The 19,384-nt window shown below is 31.6% G+C and overlaps 1 protein-coding gene across 7 annotated transcripts in view; it reads right to left on the bottom strand.

Moving 5' to 3' along the window:
* LOC143194296 (calcium/calmodulin-dependent protein kinase kinase 1) overlaps positions 1–19,384 on the bottom strand; it is a 266,228-nt gene that overhangs the window by 32,556 nt on the left and 214,288 nt on the right. For 6 of the 7 annotated variants that reach the window (XM_076400979.1, XM_076400977.1, XM_076400980.1 and 3 more), the window contains one exon: positions 2,692–2,758. The exons of the other annotated variant lie outside the window; for it this stretch is intronic. In XM_076400979.1, coding sequence (XP_076257094.1) covers positions 2,692–2,758 — 67 coding nt within the window. The remainder of the gene's footprint in view (positions 1–2,691; positions 2,759–19,384) is intronic. 7 annotated transcript variants of the gene reach the window in all.

The raw sequence follows: 19,384 nt of genomic DNA, 5'->3' as shown, positions 1-19,384 counted from the left end.
CCTACAGTTTAACGTGTGTTCCGAGCCACAGTCCTCGGCATTAAGCTTACCGACTAGCGAGTGACCAACTTAGAAATCATCCATCCCAGAAGACATCCGGCCTTACACAGCCTGGTTACTGTCGTGACTGGGATCAATTTCCTTGTTGTGTTTTACACTATTGTCTAGGACAATCACAAATATTAAACAGTCACTAATATAAATTTATGACCATGCCTCAGCAGGATTCGAACCCGCGACTATCGCAACAGTAGGCGGACGGTCCGCTCGCCTTTGCCACTGCGCCAACCAAGCCGGCAAAGGAAATTATTATCTCCTATCTTAAGAAAATCTTATACTCAGAGATCATTGGAAGTTTTGCGCGGCTAAATAAAGGAATGTTTAGTGAGTCCCTTAGGAAGTTCATATTCTTTTTTAATATTACATAATTAATAACATTTTTTAATATTCTTTTAGATATTATGGAGTCTCCCGTTTTCCAACTAGGATTTATCTGGACTGGACCTACGTGGGATCCGAACTACAGTTCCTTGTCGAATCTTGCAACTGTTGCCTTTTGAACAATCACAATTATCAACAATTACAAACATAAAGTACATGCATGCCTCATTAGGATTCGAACCCGCGACTATCGCAACAGCAGGAGGACCGTCTTATCGCTGTGACCACTGCGCTAACCAGGTCGGCAGTAATTATTTTTGTATTATTTATGACACTTTGGTATTTGAACCCACAATATATATTGTATATAACAAACTTAACCTGTCATATGTATACTTATGAATTATGAAAATGATAAAATGGTTATTTTTCAAAAAATAGTTGTATTGCTGTAATTTCAACTACATCTCCCATATGAAGTCAATATTCTTTAGAGAATGATGGTCTGATGCAAATGGATTAATATCAAACATTTTGTTTTGAACATATATTTATGATATGTTCTCATTTCCAGATTCTTTAAACTGAATTTTGTTTGAATAAGTTCATGAAGCTACATTTCTCTGTTGTCTTCCTTGACTGTATGTATCGTGCATTCCATACAAAATTCACACTACAATTTTTACAATAAATTATTCTGACATTTAACTGTGATATTAAAACTGTATGTGGAAAATGAAGCAGTTTTGATAATTGACTAACGAGTGGTTATGTATACACTTGGTGGTAGATAAATCAAATATTGAGATTATTTTGAAACATTGATAAAATCATGTATTCTCGAGACTATTTGTCATTTCATCATATCAACTGTTTAGAACAATCATACTACATTGTTTTTTTCATGTTAAATCTCTTGCAGTTTTGAAATGATGCCATTTTGCTATTCTGACTTATTTTTCAGGAATTTATTATTCATTCATCTTAGCTTTGATGAATAATTTGTATATGTAATTTGTGAAAATACTCTAAATTTTAGACAGTGTAAATTGACATGAAATTAGAAATGACAAATGAGGTTTTAAGCTGCAGTCTTTAAATGAAAATACAGCAAATTATAAAATTCAGAAAATTTTATTAACATAACAATATGTATTTGATTCTACAAATATATATTATCACTGCAAATAATTGCTGCTACATTTCATATTGTAATGTGTTTTCTTAGAAAATGTATTTGTTATATTGGTGGTATGTGAATGGATTCAAGTATAAAAGATGCTATACTAAATTTTAAATAGATAAGGAGGTTTGAGCTATACAATGAAAGCCACAACACTTATATATATATATATATATATATATATATATATATATATAGCAATAACTTTCGACTGAGTAAACCAATAAAACTAATTTTATATAGACTATTTAAAATAACAATGAACTTACGTTGTCGTGATGTCGAATGTATAGCCTATAGAAGATTGTAAATTCTTTTTAAAATCAAATAGTATCCTTCCTTCTCATTTATTTTAAAAGAGATGCTCTGATTGAAGAGACAATGTTGTTTGTAACGGAATCAACCTATAAAATTCGTCTAGTTGTCAAATCTCTGAAAAATTCCTCAAAAATACTACAGTAGATACAAACCGTAAAACGTAGTTTTGGCGTTTTGCTTGTTATGATAAATTTATAATCAGTCAGAAACAAGTTTACGTAAATTAAGTTACTCCTAATTACTACTTACTAGTAATTAGTTAAATACCCTTAAATGATCTCTTACCAACAAAATCTGTTGGAAGTATTAACACTATTAAATACTTAAAGTTAAATTGTGTGTATATAGTAGATTATAAAATACGTATAGTAGATAGGTTAAATAAGATTTTGGTTCATTTTTATTTAGTTACTATAACGACTATTATGTACATATTTTATTTTAAAACGTTTTTTGTGTGTTAAAAATTTAAGTTTGATTATTTTTTACTTTTTAGTGAGTTACTTTTTAGTTAGATATATTTTTGTTAAAAATATTTTTTAAATAGTTTATACACTATTTGTACTTTTAGTCCTGCCTGTTTATAAATTTATTTCATTTATTAATTTATTCTTTTATATATACACTTTATATCTGTCCCCATCCCCTCTATATCAATACCGTACTGTTTTATAGTCGCGAAATCACATTCGTCAAAGCGAAAAAGCTGAATTTTTTTTGTTACAATTTCAATTTGATTTAACAACTTCTATTTGGTGGATATTAAATGGGACGATTTTAGTAATTTATTGATTTCTATCAATGCTTACCTTGGTATATCTCCAATTTTCGGTGGTCTCGATTTGCGACAAGCGCATCCGTCTTGCCATAAATTTGCTGAAACAAAATACGCACATTATAAATCAAGGAAAATGTTTGAACAATAAAAATAATTGGTCGTGATTTTTACGCTCCAGAAAACCTGGAGCCAAACACGAAACGGGAACGGTATTATTAAAAAAGAAACAAGCGAAATTTTGAGCTGTCAGTTAATCTCGTTTTGGAGTGGAGGGCTTTTGTCCCTTTGTGTTTCGAATTACGGGGGACCTGTTCGCCCTTTTCGCTTATCAGGACCAAGGTCGATTCGGCGTTCCTTTGATCGACCTGGCGTGGATTCGGGATGGACGAGAGGATGCCGACAACATTGGCCTTTTGGTTATTTTCGAAATCGTATATCCGCGTAAATATTATTAATTTTATGCTTAGAGTGAAAAACATACATACTGATTTATAAATTCAAAATTATAGGTACAATAAGCAGGAAAATTAAACCGGAACGCTGTGATGTACAAGTATTAACTGATTGTTAATTAAAAAGCCAAGTGTTATGTCAAATTCTTGAATTATTTGATGTTCGTGTCATTTGTGAGATAAAATATCGTCACTTAAAAAACAGCTTTTATACGGGTATATAATTTCGGATGAATCTACAGAATGAGCAAATTGCTACCGCGGAATTACTGTCGACTGCTTCAGCGACAGGTATGACATGTATGATTCCACCTGTTCGAAAGAAAATTTAGATTCCCGTATGAAGGGGCATTCTTAACATTTAAACATATTTCGGCTGGAGTTCTCCAGGGTAGTGTCACTCCTGTACATGCTATAGACTGCTGATATCCCAACAACAAAAGAAACAGACAGTACTAGGAACATTTGCCGATGACACAGTTATCATAGCAAAAGATATATCTCTGCTTAAGGCTGTAGAAAAAGTACAAGTAGCAGTCAACAAGGTCTACCAATGGTCTAGGGCTGGAAAATACAGTATAATAACTCCAAATCTGTCCATGTTAATTTTGCGTTGAAGCGAAATGACGAAAACCTAATTATATCACTTGACGGATGTCCTATTCCTTAAGCATAGTCAGCTAAATACCTTGGCATACATTGTAATGGTAGGGTAAATTGGAAAAACTGATGTTATATAAAAAGCAGAGAAGATTAGACTCAAAGTCAATCAACTGTACTAGTTATTCGGAAGATGACATGACCTAAAATCAAAGAGATTAGTTTATCAGTCAATCATAAAGCCAATTTAGACCTATGGGGTGCAAATATAGGATTGCACTAAAAAATGAAACTAATTAGTAATCCAACGCAGCCAAAACCAAGTTCTATGATAAATTACCAATGCTTATCGCTAGGTAACCAACTATGGGAGGCACCTTGAAACCAAAATATATATACGAAGTGATCCAATATTTCGCCTTAAAAGATGAAATCAGGTTGCTAAATCACGACAACGTGGAAGCAATAACTACAGAACAACACGTAGGAAATCAGAAGATTGAGGCGAATCAAACTACACGTGTGTTCTTAACTTAAGCTTAAGTAGTTTAGTAGTTTGGGAAATACATACTGATGTATTAATGCAAGTACACATAAAAAAATAATATAATAATAAAGTTTAATACAAAACAAAGTGCTGGGTCACGTAATGAAGTAGGAAATTTACTATTGTATTAATGAAATTCTAGCGGATTCACGTGAGAGGAAAATTGAGAAGATTTGTTATGCTATTTTCTTCATAATTTAATGATTGAGTGAATAATATCAGGTTGCAGGTATTTTGATCAGCGCTATCTATTGGGGAAATGGGAAGTATCAAGGTAAATAACTATTGAATTCCATGGTTTTAACATACCTTTACATAAAAGAATAGCTTTCAATTTATTATTATTGAGTTTTTCTGTATATACAGTCGTCAATCATGGAACTTCTAAAGTTGCATTTTTGCACATTAATTATTTTTGTTGCTCGATTTCAAAAAATCTGCTGTAGTTTATTACGAGTTGCTAAAATCGAATGATACTATTACTGCAAATCTCTACGCATCTTATTATTACGCATCTTGACTAATAGAGGCCAAGTTACAAGAGTTGAGAAGGATACAATTGTTGCAGTTTAAATGGGACGCTTCGCTACACTCAGACTTAGAACCTTCTGATTACTACTTGTACGTATGCCAAATACGGTTTCGAAGTCATGAAGAACTGTTAAAATCGATCGCTGTCAAACCAACATCGTTCATTAGAGTATCGCCATATTGCTAGAAAGATGAGAAAAAGTTGTAGAACATGACGGAGAGTACTTTGAATACTATGTTTTATCAATTTTTCTGAAAAAATGTTAATTCAAAGAAAAAAACTCACCAGATGATATATCGTATAAAATTCTGTTTCTTTTATGAACGTTTTTAAACTATTTTTAGTTTTGTAAAGATAGTTTCAAGAATTCTTAATTAACATGTTTTTTAGTTATTTTTTAACATTTATTTTGTGTTAACGGTAGCCCATTATCGATTTTTTGTGATCCAAGTTTCATAAATCATTAGTGACGTAATATCACTGTTATATTGAATAGACTATATTTAGAATATATCTCTAGAATAGATATAACTAAGGACTCTGTATCTCTAAGAACTGTGATCTTGCAAATATGCTATATAGTCTGTTCAAAGTTATTTTATACATACGTCATCTAAATTTGTGACATTAAAACGTCGCAATATTGCCGCATCAACACTGAGTTTTAGTTCAGTTTTGCTTTGACATGCAACAAAATTCTAAACTAAAGAAAATAATTGAAAAATTGTTGTCAAATATAACTTATTTTAACACTTATAGTACAGCTAAAAACTACAGTTAATTATACAGCCACAATAGTTTATAGGTTAGACTTATAACCTCTTATCAATGCTGCTTTCAAGAAATTTGCATACGTCTGACAGCTGGACGACTTTAACAGGCTCATTCGCTTACGTGTTCGAACTAATCAGACAGCATTGTGTCTCTTTTTAACTAGAGTAAAATGAGAAGGGATTGTCTGATTCTAAAACGAATTTAGAAAAAAAACTTTGAATAGAATATGTTATATAATGTTTCGTTGAATAAGTATTACTAGAGACATGCGACTTTACGAGACCGAAAATATTTTCCCCCAATGTTATACATAAGATGATCTCAAACTATCAGTATTACCGACATCAAAACAACATACAATAGAACACAGACAGTTTTTATACGCATTGGACTAATTAATAGTTTTTCTTTAAGCGATTGGTCGATAAGCATAAATATTCAAACAATTATTTTGAAGACGTAACGTGGGACGTAACAGGCTGGCGTTGAATTAATTTGTTACAAACCAGTTTTGTCAGTTATCTCCAAACGTGCGATGACGCAATTAACATTAATTGCACAAATACAAATGCAGTTACAAACGCTGCTGAAAAATACTTGATAATGATACTTGTCCATTAAACAATTACCCGTCGATAAATCGTGGTTTATAACGACGTACCATTGGAAAACGGGGGATAGTAATTTATTCAAGGAAAAATGATTTTTATTTGTATTTCTGAAACTATTATATGTACATAAAACTGATTTAAAATAGATCTGATCAATAATATGTTTTTATGGAGTATTTGTTTTATGACATATAATATTTTCTAGATATATAGTTCCTTTTATTGTCCTTTTAATATTATATTAGGATGTTATGGAATGATTTCACATTGATTTTGGGCAAATAGAAAACGTTTGTTTGCAAAAAAAATCAATTTATATTGCATTGACAGATTTGCCTTTGTTGGATAGAAAAGAAGAGTAAGTTAGAGAAAAACGGCGTTAAGCTTGATATCCATGTGTATATTATTAACTAGATACTAATAAAGTACACTGGTGTTTAACTTTATGATGATGTGCCATTTCATTCATCAATCGTACTTTCAATTTTGTATTAATTTATATTAGTACGAAAAAAATGTCGAAAGAAAGCAGTATAGTATTAAAGTTTTTTGTATGAAACTATAAAACCTTATTTTTTTAAATAATAATATAATTGAATATTATATTTTACCATGGATCTATCGAAATTATAGGGGTAAGAGTACATACTAGATGTAACAATCAATTATTTAAGTGCGCCTATCAAATCTAAAAATATTTAGTAAACATTTAAATTAAGAATTCGGAATATTTGGAACATTTTTGTAAATAATGATACCATTTATAAGCAAGAAGTGCTATTTAGTTTATCGGCTTGGTTGGCTTGGCGCAGTGGTAAAGGCGACAGGACGGTCCTTCTGTTGTTGTGATACTCACGGATTCGAATTCTGCTAGAGTATTGGGCGCAAAAGTAAATTTATGTTCGTGATTGTTTAAGATTTGTGATTGTCCTTAGGCAACAGTACAAAAGCCGACAGGGAAATGTCCCAGTCATATCAGTAACCAGACTCGGTAAGACCAGATGTTTTCTGGGATGATCTTCAAGTTGGCTTAATGCCGAGAACCGTGATGCGGAGCTTAACCCTTCAAGAATGTGTCTTTAGGGAAAGTCAAAATATCGAAAATGTCAAAAAGAATGATAAAAAAAATCCTGCTTTTTCGAACAGCAGTAAATTAGCGAACAGTGTAATTTGGCGAAAAAATGTTTGATATTTTTTACTTTGATGCGATATAATCTATAGGTAAGGTTCATACCAAATATGTAAATCGGTTCAGTAGAACTTGAGGCATTATGTAAACTATCTAAAGAAATTAGTTTAAGAATAATGCGGTTAAAGCTTTTAGATAAAAAAGGTTAATATTTGAAGATACAAATTATTTCAAATCTATAGACTAGAATACCCCTAGTAAACTTTAAAAAGTATGAAACAAAAGTATTTCCAAAATATTTTATTACATCACTTTATTCAAAAAATAAAATATGCAGCTGCAAAATATGCAATTCTTGTTGATAAGTTATTTAAATGGCTGACTGGTTCTATCATCTGGCTATAATTTATTAAAAGATGCTCAAATAAGAGAAGACAGCTCATACTCATACTAAAAGAAAAATAATTCTCGTATTACCCAGTATTCGCCATTTTTTCGGTTCGTTCCATTAGATGACAGTAGCTCAGCTACGCGTTGTGTACAAAGGTTGAGGTTAGGAAGTAATTTTTAGGTTAATTGTATTTTTACAAAAGTTCGTTAAGATAATATAATTATTTATTGTTTAATAGAGCATAATATAACAGCAAATAATGCGAAAATAAGTGTATAACGTAACAGGTGGGGCAAAAGTCCAGCTACTATATTGATTACGCGCGAGAGATTCTGATTAACGAGTTGAGTACAGTAATACAATCCTAAGGCTGTCTGGTGAAATTGAAGATTTTCGGCTAAATTGATGATGAGCCATGAAGACCATTTTCTTCTCAGTGGCCACGTCAGTAAACAGAGCAGTTGGTTTTTGGAAATACATAATTCTCAATTAATTCATAAAACCTCATTGCATCCACTAAAAACTACTGTATGGTGTGGTATTCATGCTGGAAACATCATTGGTCCCTATTTTCTTGAAAATAACCAAGATGTTACAGTTACTGTTACTGCTGAACAGTACCAAGACATGATTCGAAATTTTCTTGTGCCTGAAATAGAGGAGCAAGGACTAGAGGACACGTGGTTTCAGCAAGATGGGGCCACAGTACACACAGCTCGTTCAACAATTATTGAAGTACGTTATTCCACGAAGACTAATTTCGCGAAGTGGCGATTTAGCATGGCTAGCCGGATCTCCGGATTTAACATCACCAGGTTTTTTCTTATGGGTTTTTTTTAAATCAAAAATTTATGTGAATAAGCTTCAAAATGATTCAACATCTTAAAGAAAATATTCATCAGGAAATTGGAGAAATTCAGCCTCAGGTGTTGCAGGATGTCATGAAAAATGCCTTAAAAAGAGCCGAAAGTTGTATAGCGAATCGCAGTCACCATTTAGCCAATATAATTTTTCAATCATAATGAAAAAAAAGTAAAGACCAAATAAAGTTCTTATGAAAACCAAACTGACTTATATTTTCCTTGCGCAAAGTTATAGTCAATCAAGATGGTAATGGGACTTTAGTCCCAAGTTGTATATATGTTATGTTTTAGTTAAATTGTGGTTTTAGGGATTGTGGATAAAAGTTATGTGAACCAGGCCACAAAGGCTCTTATGGCATATTATAAAGAACATACGAGGTACAGTTGAAAGGCTAAGTAATACTCGAAAATGGACCGTAAACCGCAAAACCAACATCTCTATAATATAACGTTTTTTACGATTTTTGGTAAACATTAATTTTTCAAATGAATGAATGTAATACATCGATCTCTTCATAAACATTTTTGATTCATTAATTGTTAACTAAATATGTTTTGGTTCATAATAATTGATACATTGGAAGTTAATGACCTATTTTAAATAATAATTTAAACAAAAATTGATAATAAAAATAATTTTTATCAAACCTGAATATTAGAACATTTAGATAAACGGCAAAGCGATATTAGACCAAAACTAACGTCTATGAATATGATTAAAATTTATAAAAAAAACTGTTTAAAACACTTATTTACTAGATAATTATTTGAGTTGCTTGCGTCAATGTTCATGAACAAATTGACCGTTAAGTTGCCGTTTAAAAATAAATAAAATAATTAATTTATTTCCACTGGTGTATGTTTTAACGATTAATGATTACACAACATTAATACAAAGTAGTCATTTTAATATTTAGTTATTCGTTAATTAAAATATTCATTAAATTTATTATATTTTTTGGAAGGACGAACATAGAACATATTTCTTCAACAAGTTGTCAAGGATCGTATGATTGCATGATTAAATAAACTATTTGTTGGTTATTTAATTTTCTTCTCCCTTACTTGGTGCCATTTATTTATTATGTAAGACGATTTTTGACAGTTTTTGACTCAATGACTAGATTGCCGTACAGGGAGAGTCGACAGGGCGGTCCTGCTGCTGCTATAGTCGCGGGTTCGAATGCTATTGGGGCATGGTCCTAAATTCTTAATTGCTTAACATCTGTGATTGTCCTTAGGCAAGAGTGTAAAACCCGACAAGTAAAATGATCCCAGTCACGCTAGTAACCAGGCTGAGTAAGACCGGATGTCTTCTGGGATGATTTCTAAGTTGATTACTCGCCAGTCGATAGGCTTAATATCGAGGACCGTGGTTCGGAGCCCACGTTAAACAGTAGGTCCAGTCCAGATATATATATATATGAATTTGAAGGAAATAAAATAAGCCTTTGGTTTGGTTTAATTTTTTAATTTATATTATTTTTATTTACTTGCTATTCCTGCCTTTTTCAAAGTATAACCTTAGCTTTGTGCATTTCTGTGATCTTACGAATTATAAAGATGCCCTATCACTCCTTTGTAAGAAAAAATAAGATATGGTCGACTTTCCTCCCCCCAAATCGTCTTATGTTATAGCCTCTTTCTTATATAGTTTAACATAATATACCACTCATTAAATGTGTTAACGTAACCTTTCCAAGGTAATCCTCTTTGATTTCTTCGTTTTCGAAGTAGTTGTTAAATTCTTGTTGTTGTTTTATATAAAGAGCTTTACGATATTTTAAGATACAATTTTATTTACCTCAGATGAATAAAAAGGAACAGCGCTATTTTTGCACATAGTAGTAGCCGAAACTATAAAAACGATTAAAATAAACAACAGAATCGCTTAAATAAATTAATGCACAATAATATTGTCTAATCGCGACGTAATTGCTTAATTTATATCCAGTTTAAAATAAACTTTACTTTAAACTACCGTATAATCATAACAGAGAAAACCGTACACAGATTGATTTTATTCTATTTAAAACAGTATTGTGGTTGGAAATAATGTATAATTTGATCTTTTCACGTAACGTATTTATCAACACATTGTTTAAATTAAAACCCGTATCAATGTAGTTCTTCGTATTCAACACGGTAATTACCCTCGATTTTAGTATAAATTTACTGTGCAATAACAAATCGTCTAGTTTGAAATCCACAAATAAGATAATAAATCTGCCTTGAAATAATAGTTTCATAAACAGCATTAGCAAGATTAATTATGTCAGTTTAAGGGGGCACGGAACTGACTGACTACTTGAAGCTTTGCTTATTTTTATAGTCGGTATTTAATTTCGTTTTGATTATTCTTAAGATTAGGAAGGATTTAATTTGCTTGAAAGTTTAAATAAAGTTGTTTTAAAAAGTCTTTGGTTAGATGGTTGTACGTATTTGATTGGCCATATTTGTTATTTAAAATCCGAAGTATTAACACGAACAACTGTTAAACAACCTAACCTAGCTATTATAAAATATTTTTAACAAAAAAATTGAACTAACTTCAAAAAATATATAAGGAACTCATTAAAAATTAAAAAATAATGAAACTCAGATTCAGGGAATTGAACCCGCGACCTCCGTGTGTGAGCTGAAGGTTCTAACCACTACACCATAGAAGCAGTTGCTTGCAATATTTCTATGGCTTCTCAAATGATATGGTTAGTGTTTAAAAAGCAAATTGAACGGTTTTTGTACTGAACGACTTCCGGTCTTCCGTCACATCAGTTCAGCAATAACATTGTACACAAATATTTTTTATTATTTATTTTAGATGAAAAATATGTGAAAACGTTTTACCTTTGAAATTTGAGGGTTTCCCTTGATTTTCCCCCCTTCGTCTCATCAGATCTTGAATTGGTTCCAACGGGGCCACCCCGGAAGTGCAACCCTTTCGAATAAAAGTATGTAGGGTAAAATGATGTGGCTCGGTGAATGGAGGTAAATCGAAATGAAACAGTGGTGTTTACATAATGTGACCGTTATTTATTGGCAAAATAAAAAATGTGAAAATACAAATAGATAAAACGGATGGCAGCGGAGTTACCTGAAGACGAGGCTTGGGCAGTCGATGGTGGCACGTCTAAACCAAACGAGGGTTGAGCACTGAATGACCGAAATACCCTTCAATAATATCCCAGATAAACGTTTCAGGGTTGCCGCCAGCTATTCGTTGTCGGGTTCCAGTTGGCACCCCGCCCGTGTTCAACATCTGGTATTATATTTCTGGGTATTTTGTAGACCGTTATTCCACGATGTAAAATTCGACATGCTCAAGGTCGCTACAATACTCCCCTGCCAGAATTTTACATAAAATTATTTGAAACAAAATGTGCTGTGCAAAATGGGCCCCGAAAAACATGATAGTTCGAAACGGTTGCGATCTGGTACGGCTGTTGATATCTTCCGGTCCTACAGATACCGTTGCATCATCGTCGCTTTGGCACTTGAATGTGGTCCATCGACGACGTTGAAAACAAGCTATTCTTCAGACGGGCTCCCGTAATCGACGCTGTGGGAGGATCGACTGTTCGACGACGTGGTAGCTTATTTTCTTCGACGACGAGACGTTAGCAATTCTGGTACTTCGGCGAAGACATAACGAGTCTACGGTGACTGCAATAGGTACCTAGCTTCTGGAGCTGCTCTGTGACTAATCTGTAGTCACATACGTTAGGTTAATTCAGAAAAAACAAATAACGACGGTATCCGACCGAAGCTGCCCAAAGCCTTTCAAATCAAAATATCTGTCAGTATGACGGAGACGGCGAGCGAAGGAAGACATTATGATTTAAACATAGCGCCGAAAGAAATGTTTAGCCGAGACGCTGATGATTAAGCAGTGATGCAAAAATATTCCAAAAGATTGTGAAATAAAAATTTTGACAAAAAAAAATTTTAAAAATTAATTGGAAATAATGAAATTAATCGGAATAAAATGAAAATGAATCTTGAAGGTAAAATTGAAAAGGAATCGAATTAAAAATATTTAAAATTTTGAAACAAAAAAAATATAACGGTCACGTAAAATACACCATTTTCTACGTACCCTCCATTCACGAGTCCAAACCCAATTTTGCGAAAGATCACGTCGGGGTCACCACTGTAGGGTAAAATGATGTGGCTCGGTGAATGGAGGTAAATCGAAATGAAACAGTGGTGTTTACATAATGTGACCGTTATTTATTGGCAAAATAAAAAATGTGAAAATACAAATAAATAAAACGGATGGCAGCGGAGTTACCTGAAGACGAGGCTTGGGCAGTCGATGGTGGCACGTCTAAACCAAACGAGGGTTGAGCACTGAATGACCGAAATACCCTTCAATAATATCCCAGATAAACGTTTCAGGGTTGCCGCCAGCTATTCGTTGTCGGGTTCCAGTTGGCACCCCGCCCGTGTTCAACATCTGGTATTATATTTCTGGGTATTTTGTAGACCGTTATTCCACGATGTAAAATTCGACATGCTCAAGGTCGCTATAAGTATACAGTCGAATATAGAACCTCCTTCTTTTTTGAAGTTGGTTAAAAATCGATGGTTTTGACATTTCTTTTGTTCCTTATTTAAGAAAATTGTGTACTTCTAAGCTTAGGAAAATTATAATGTTTCTTCTTTTTGTATAGTTTAGGGGTCTAATTTATTAAACCATTTAACTGTTCATAGTGTTCGTGACATGGGAAAAAATTATGACTTGAGACAATATACAATATTGTGTTGTATCGAATGTTTGATTAGGTCAGGTCATTGTAGGAAAGGTACCGCGGAATATGGAAACCTCATGGCTAACAAAATGTGTGTCACATCGGCTCGTTGACGAGTGTTTAGGATAATAAATTGGACCTGGTGGAAAATTCCTTATGGTGGCCAAAACCATAAAGTTCCTAAAGGCTCGAGATCGTGGAATATCTGGAATATACACCTGTTGCATCTATGTGAGAAGGTCTAGTTGGAAGCGTTATATATATATATATATATATATATATATATATATATATATATAGCGATATTTGTGATAAGTTTCAGAGGAATATTACGTTAAATATCTTTATTACAGCATATCTTATTATACCATGGCATGCAAAATTTTGTTTTGGTTCTCTAAAGAATGGGTATATTAGACTTGTGATAAAATGTTGCTATTATTGAATTCTATGGGTCTCGATAATTGATTTAAGAATAACTTGGGCTTGTGAATACATTTGGTTTTTAAATTATAAAGAATGCGTAATCATATAATCAAGAATGCGTCGAATTTGAGTGGAAAAATTATTTAACAATAAGTTCGTGTTGATTATTCGAAATGAATGATCAGAAAATGCTTTCCCGGTAATATCAATTTCTGTATGCATGTACAAAGATGGATCATGGTCATGGTCAACAACTGGTTAGTCAAGTTCAGTTCATCAATTTTTAACATAAAAATTGACATCTTGCTTGGTACCATTGTTTTATGGAAATCAATAATAGAACGGTGAGTACTGAAATATTATACAACCATTTGCTCTCAGAACTTATCTATAGAGTAAGCATTTTCTATAATATTCCAGACTATGGTTCCATAACTAATGTTAATGCATAACTTAAGTACTTAAAACACGGATTTAAGTGACTCCTTTTAAACTCTAGATCTGACATCTAGTATTGTAACTAACTTGAAGAAAATGTGGTCAGATGCGTTTCGATAAGGTGCTGTGGCAGTTGGTCTAAATACAAGTACTACAAAACATTCGATATGTTCATGGCGATATTTCAATATCTCGTTTTTCATTAATTAAGGCAGCTTGTGTGAGTTATAATACGAATTATTTCTACATCCAACTATTTGCTATATTTTGCTCCCTCTAATTTTTTTCTTCTCTGAAAAATTCTTGGTGACATATGAATTTTGGGAACTATGGACTGTTTAGTAATTGATTACTTTTTACTATCGATTGTTAAAGTCGCTATTTTTGGTTCGACTGATTTTACTACTTTTTACCAGTGACTGTTTTCAGTCGCTATTTTCGGTCCGATTGATTTTATTACTATTTACTGTCGACTATTTCAGTCGTGTACTTTTAGTTACTATTTTTGGTTTTACTAGTTTCATTCGACTGATTTTTAACCTTCTGGCTCTGTCGTCCTAGCCGCGACCTTGACAAAAATGTACCCAATTTATGCTTACATAGATTTATATGTAATATATCTAGTTTTATGATTTGTTTGGTAATAACAATATATTGTATATTAATATTATAGCATTTTGGTATGATATTTTTCAAGATTGTTATGTAATAGGGTAAAAAGATTAATATTGGGAATGATATATAGTAAAATATTTTGACTGTTTTTATGGCCATAATAGGTACCCGTCCTTTCCTCTGAATTTCAAAACAATTTATACAGGAAAGGATTTGTACATCTTCGCCTGACATTACGAATTGAAAAAAGAACAGTCGCACAGTGCGTTTGACTGAAAATAGTAATTACTATATTCAGTAAGAATCAGTTTTCAGTCAGAAAATAGTAATTACTATTTTCAGTAGATAGTTTTTTGACTATTGACTGTTTCGACTATTTTGCGACTATCGACTGTTTTCAGTCGATAGTTCCCAACGCTAATTTTTATTAAACGAATAGCTTTATAGTTGCTAAAGAGACGTAATGCGCATGCTTTATGAATAATTTTTACAGCGATCGAATCCCTAAAAAGCTTATAATATCCATATAAATTCTTGTAATTATGTAATTGTTTACTTCTTTAAAAAATACAAAATATAAAGGACAATAACACCTCGAACAGAACTGATATCCTGAGGCCTCATTAACTATAGCCCCTTAATCTCATAGTTTCATAGCTTTCGGACTGAATTTGCCATTTTTACCCACCGACGATTGAGTTATATATTCAAGGCTAGTATGATTTTTTTAACGTTTAATGCCGTTTCAATATGTACGTTTTTGCTTACTTGAATATACATTGCGGTTAATTGAATAAATTAACAGGTATACATGAATATATTCATTATTTAGCAGGTCTTTGTTAAATATAACAACTTGACGCCGTACACTAACATGATGTTAAAGTATTTAGCATCATTTTGCTGCGTTATTACATGTGTATTATTGAGGTAATAATTAATAAAGTTTCTGTGCTTGTTATATGTGTTAAAATTTAGATAATATACGAATATGTTATTATGTATTTATGCTACTTCCTGTTACAATTACTTTAGTTCCATTAATTACGTTCTATTATTAGTTTTCTCTTATTATTGATTATTAAATTCTCTTTATTATTCTCTATTAATTATCCACTGCTTAGTTATTTATTTATCCATTTATCGTAATTCATTTTATCATGCTTTATTTTATAATTTCTTCAAATCGTCGTATGTTCCCTATAAATCTTAAATTATGGTAAGTCAAAGATAATAATTTTATATTTGCAACTGCAAATATAAATTATAACTACTTTATAAAACAGAAACTAACGCGAAAGTGGTCAGAGTTACGTTGTGTTGTTATGATCTATGGATAACTTAACGTATACATAAACGCCACTGAATGTGGTTTCTGCTGGCTCTTGGTAACAGCATATCTAGCGTGTGATTTTTGGATTTTCCCTTATACGCATTGCACGTTCATCATAGTTGAAGCTGGAGAACTGAGTACCCAAGCAGGTTATTGCTTATTTATTTAATGGAGCTTTAAGCTTAATCCTAGCGATCCTAACCTTAGTGGAAGGATCTCGTGCATGCTTCGTTTGATCTCATTGCTCGTCCATTCTTGTTAGGTTGTTAGGTGTTAGGGCATAAGCCAGTACGTTGTGCGTTAGTTCCCTTCGTACCGTGTGCACATGTCTGTTTTATAATGATTTTCCGTCAATGTTATTGACTACTGTGGACTAAAATTGTTGTTAACCATCCTGGTTATTCCACCATTGTTATTGCCAACTGTTATCATCGTCTTTTATTGAGATAATCCAATAACAACATCATAACATCATAACTATGATGATAAGCCAGCATAATTAATTATCCCTACATTTAGCTGCTAGTATTTTAACTGTCAGTGTCGTTATGTTTCAATATTAAATGGCATTAAAATTATCTATCGTATTTCAAGTATATTTTTAATGTCACCTTTATCATTGAAAATTGTTTGCTCAGGTACGTTTTCAGAACTTCATCAGCCGACCGCCTGGACATCAGGATCTTGCACGCTTATTTGCTTTATTTATTTTACCATTTATTGACTAAGTAGTTGTTATATCATTTGTTTTGATATCTGTTTTTATTTATTTAAGATGTTAGATTACCTTATATTGTTTTATTAAATATAAATATTGTTTTACGGCCTGAGTTTAAAAATAACCCTACAAAAGTAACATCTTGAGACAGTGATCGTGAGTTATTTCCAATTGATCATCCATTTATCAACAAAAAACCCCATGAGTTATTTCCAGCATGCATATATTTATTTATTAGTTATGTATTGTTTAAATATCCTTTTAAATATATGTTATTTGGACTACAGTATCACCGTTATGCGGTTAAACAATCATTTTGACTCTCTCCATGACCTACAGTATCGTTACCGAAACCAAACAGCGCGTCATCAGTTTATGTTACGAAAAAGTCCCGAAAAAGAAACATAAACAATGACCGTCTCTCATCCTTTGGAACTGCAATTGCAATTAAATTATATCATATCACTGCTCGGGGTATCGGGTAGGTTATGTCTTGCATTATTTGTAACGACGATGTCATCTGGTAAATAAGACGCGAATACCAATGTCGCGTAAACAGAATTTCATTATTATTAATGTTAAATATACGCTCATCGGTCAATTTAGAATTTTAATTAAACGGTTTGGAATGTTGTGAGGCTGGTGGATGACAAGCTTGATGACACTGAAATTTTTTCATCGAAATTGTGCCGAGCATCACCAATATATGGTATATTGTTATATATTTATGGGATGCTTGGGATATGTGTTAACTATTTAATAAATATTGTTATTAAATATGAACTACGGTTTTTATACAGTATTGGTTTAATTTATAACAATGAAAATGTTTATTAGAAATTGTGTTATATTTTGTTGGTTATTAAAAATTACGTAATATCTCAAAACAAAAATAGGAAATTTAATTATTTCTGTAAAAATTTATTTTAAAGGGGATAAAATCCTTTAAAACCATTTGGTGGCAAATAAATATTTTTTTGGGTGATCCTGTTGACATTTATATTTACATTTATGGAAATAATGTCCGATATATATTGTTAGAATCACTTTTAGAGATATAAGGGCTAATCATATCTGTAATATGTAAAAAAACACAGCGAATGATCTATTTTTCTGGGTTCAATGATGGTTGGTATATGTTTGAGGATTGTTCTCACTCCAAATCCAAATATCGGCTTGTTTATTCAAAAATATCAAAACATTACAAAATTCATGTGAATGGGACTATTTTTTAATCACTTTTATTTCTATAGCGCCAATCTTCCAAAAAATGCATCAATGATTAGTGAAGAAAACTGTAAAAAAAGGAAAGATTTTATATGAGATTATTGTTCTAATTAAACCATAAGAATAATGCTTTTTGTATGTCTTGGTTATATTTAGATAGTGTTATTTCAATTCCTTAAAATAGAATGACAATGAAAAAGTTATTATAAATTCTGTTATAAATTTAGTTTATAAAAATTATGTAACATCTATAAATAGCAACAATTTATATCTTGAAAACATTTTAGTGCCAAATAAATATTTTTTTGAACGATATTGTTGACATTTATATTTACATTTATGAAAATATTGTAAAACATATGTCATTTGAATATTTTTTAAAGAACTAACGGCTAATGATATCTATAATATGTAAAAATATGACAACAAATTCGCCGATTTCTCCGTCAATTATGGACCGATTTTCAAAATTATTTTTTTTTGTCGAAAGAGTGCACTTCTGAGGTGGTCCCAGTGGAATCAAGTCAGAATAAGATGGGAGGGAAATTGAGGGAAAACCTCAAATTTCAAAGGCGTTTACAAAGTATTTTTTTTATCTAAAATAATCAGATATTTGGGTATAATATTATTGCTGAACTGATGTGACCGAAAATTGGAAGTAGTTCAGTGTAAAAGCCCAAAAAGCCAAAAATAATAATATAAATTTGTGACATATACACAAAATTAAATTAGAAACAGAATAAATCTAATTTGTTGCTGGCCACTGACTTCAAAGTGGTCAGTTGGTAGTACTTAAAATAATTTTGTAAATAGATAAATAGGTTTAGGTAGGTATTAAGCTATATTGTATGTATATAGTAGAATATAAAATACGTGTAACAGATAGGTGAAATAAGGCTTTTGTTTATTTTTATTTAGTTATTACAACGATTATTATGTACATATTTTTTTTTAAAACCTTTTTCGTTTGTGTTACAAATCTATATTTGATTAGTTTTACTTTTCAATGAGATCCTTATTTATTTTATTGAAGTCGGTTCAATTTTTTTGTTACAAAATATTTTATTATCACTCCAAATTTGTAATATCTGCTTGTTTATACAGGCTAATCAAAAAATATTAAAAAAATATAAAATTTATGTAAACTTGGTGAACGAAACTATTTTATATGGCTTTTAATTGTATGGCATCAATATTTCAAATAATTTATCAATCAAGACAAATGTTAAAATAAGAAAATTTAAGAAGAACAAAGATTTTCTATTAGATTATTGTTTTAATTAAAGTATAAAAATAATGCTTGTCGGGATTAATAGG

This window comes from Rhynchophorus ferrugineus, unplaced genomic scaffold (assembly GCF_030347505.1).
Source record: "Rhynchophorus ferrugineus isolate W39M unplaced genomic scaffold, kcgeb_rfMv2 rfM3, whole genome shotgun sequence".
NCBI classification, from domain to species: Eukaryota; Metazoa; Arthropoda; class Insecta; order Coleoptera; family Curculionidae; genus Rhynchophorus; species Rhynchophorus ferrugineus.
Note: the sequence above shows the minus strand (reverse complement) of the source record. Positions and strands in the feature narration are given on the sequence as shown.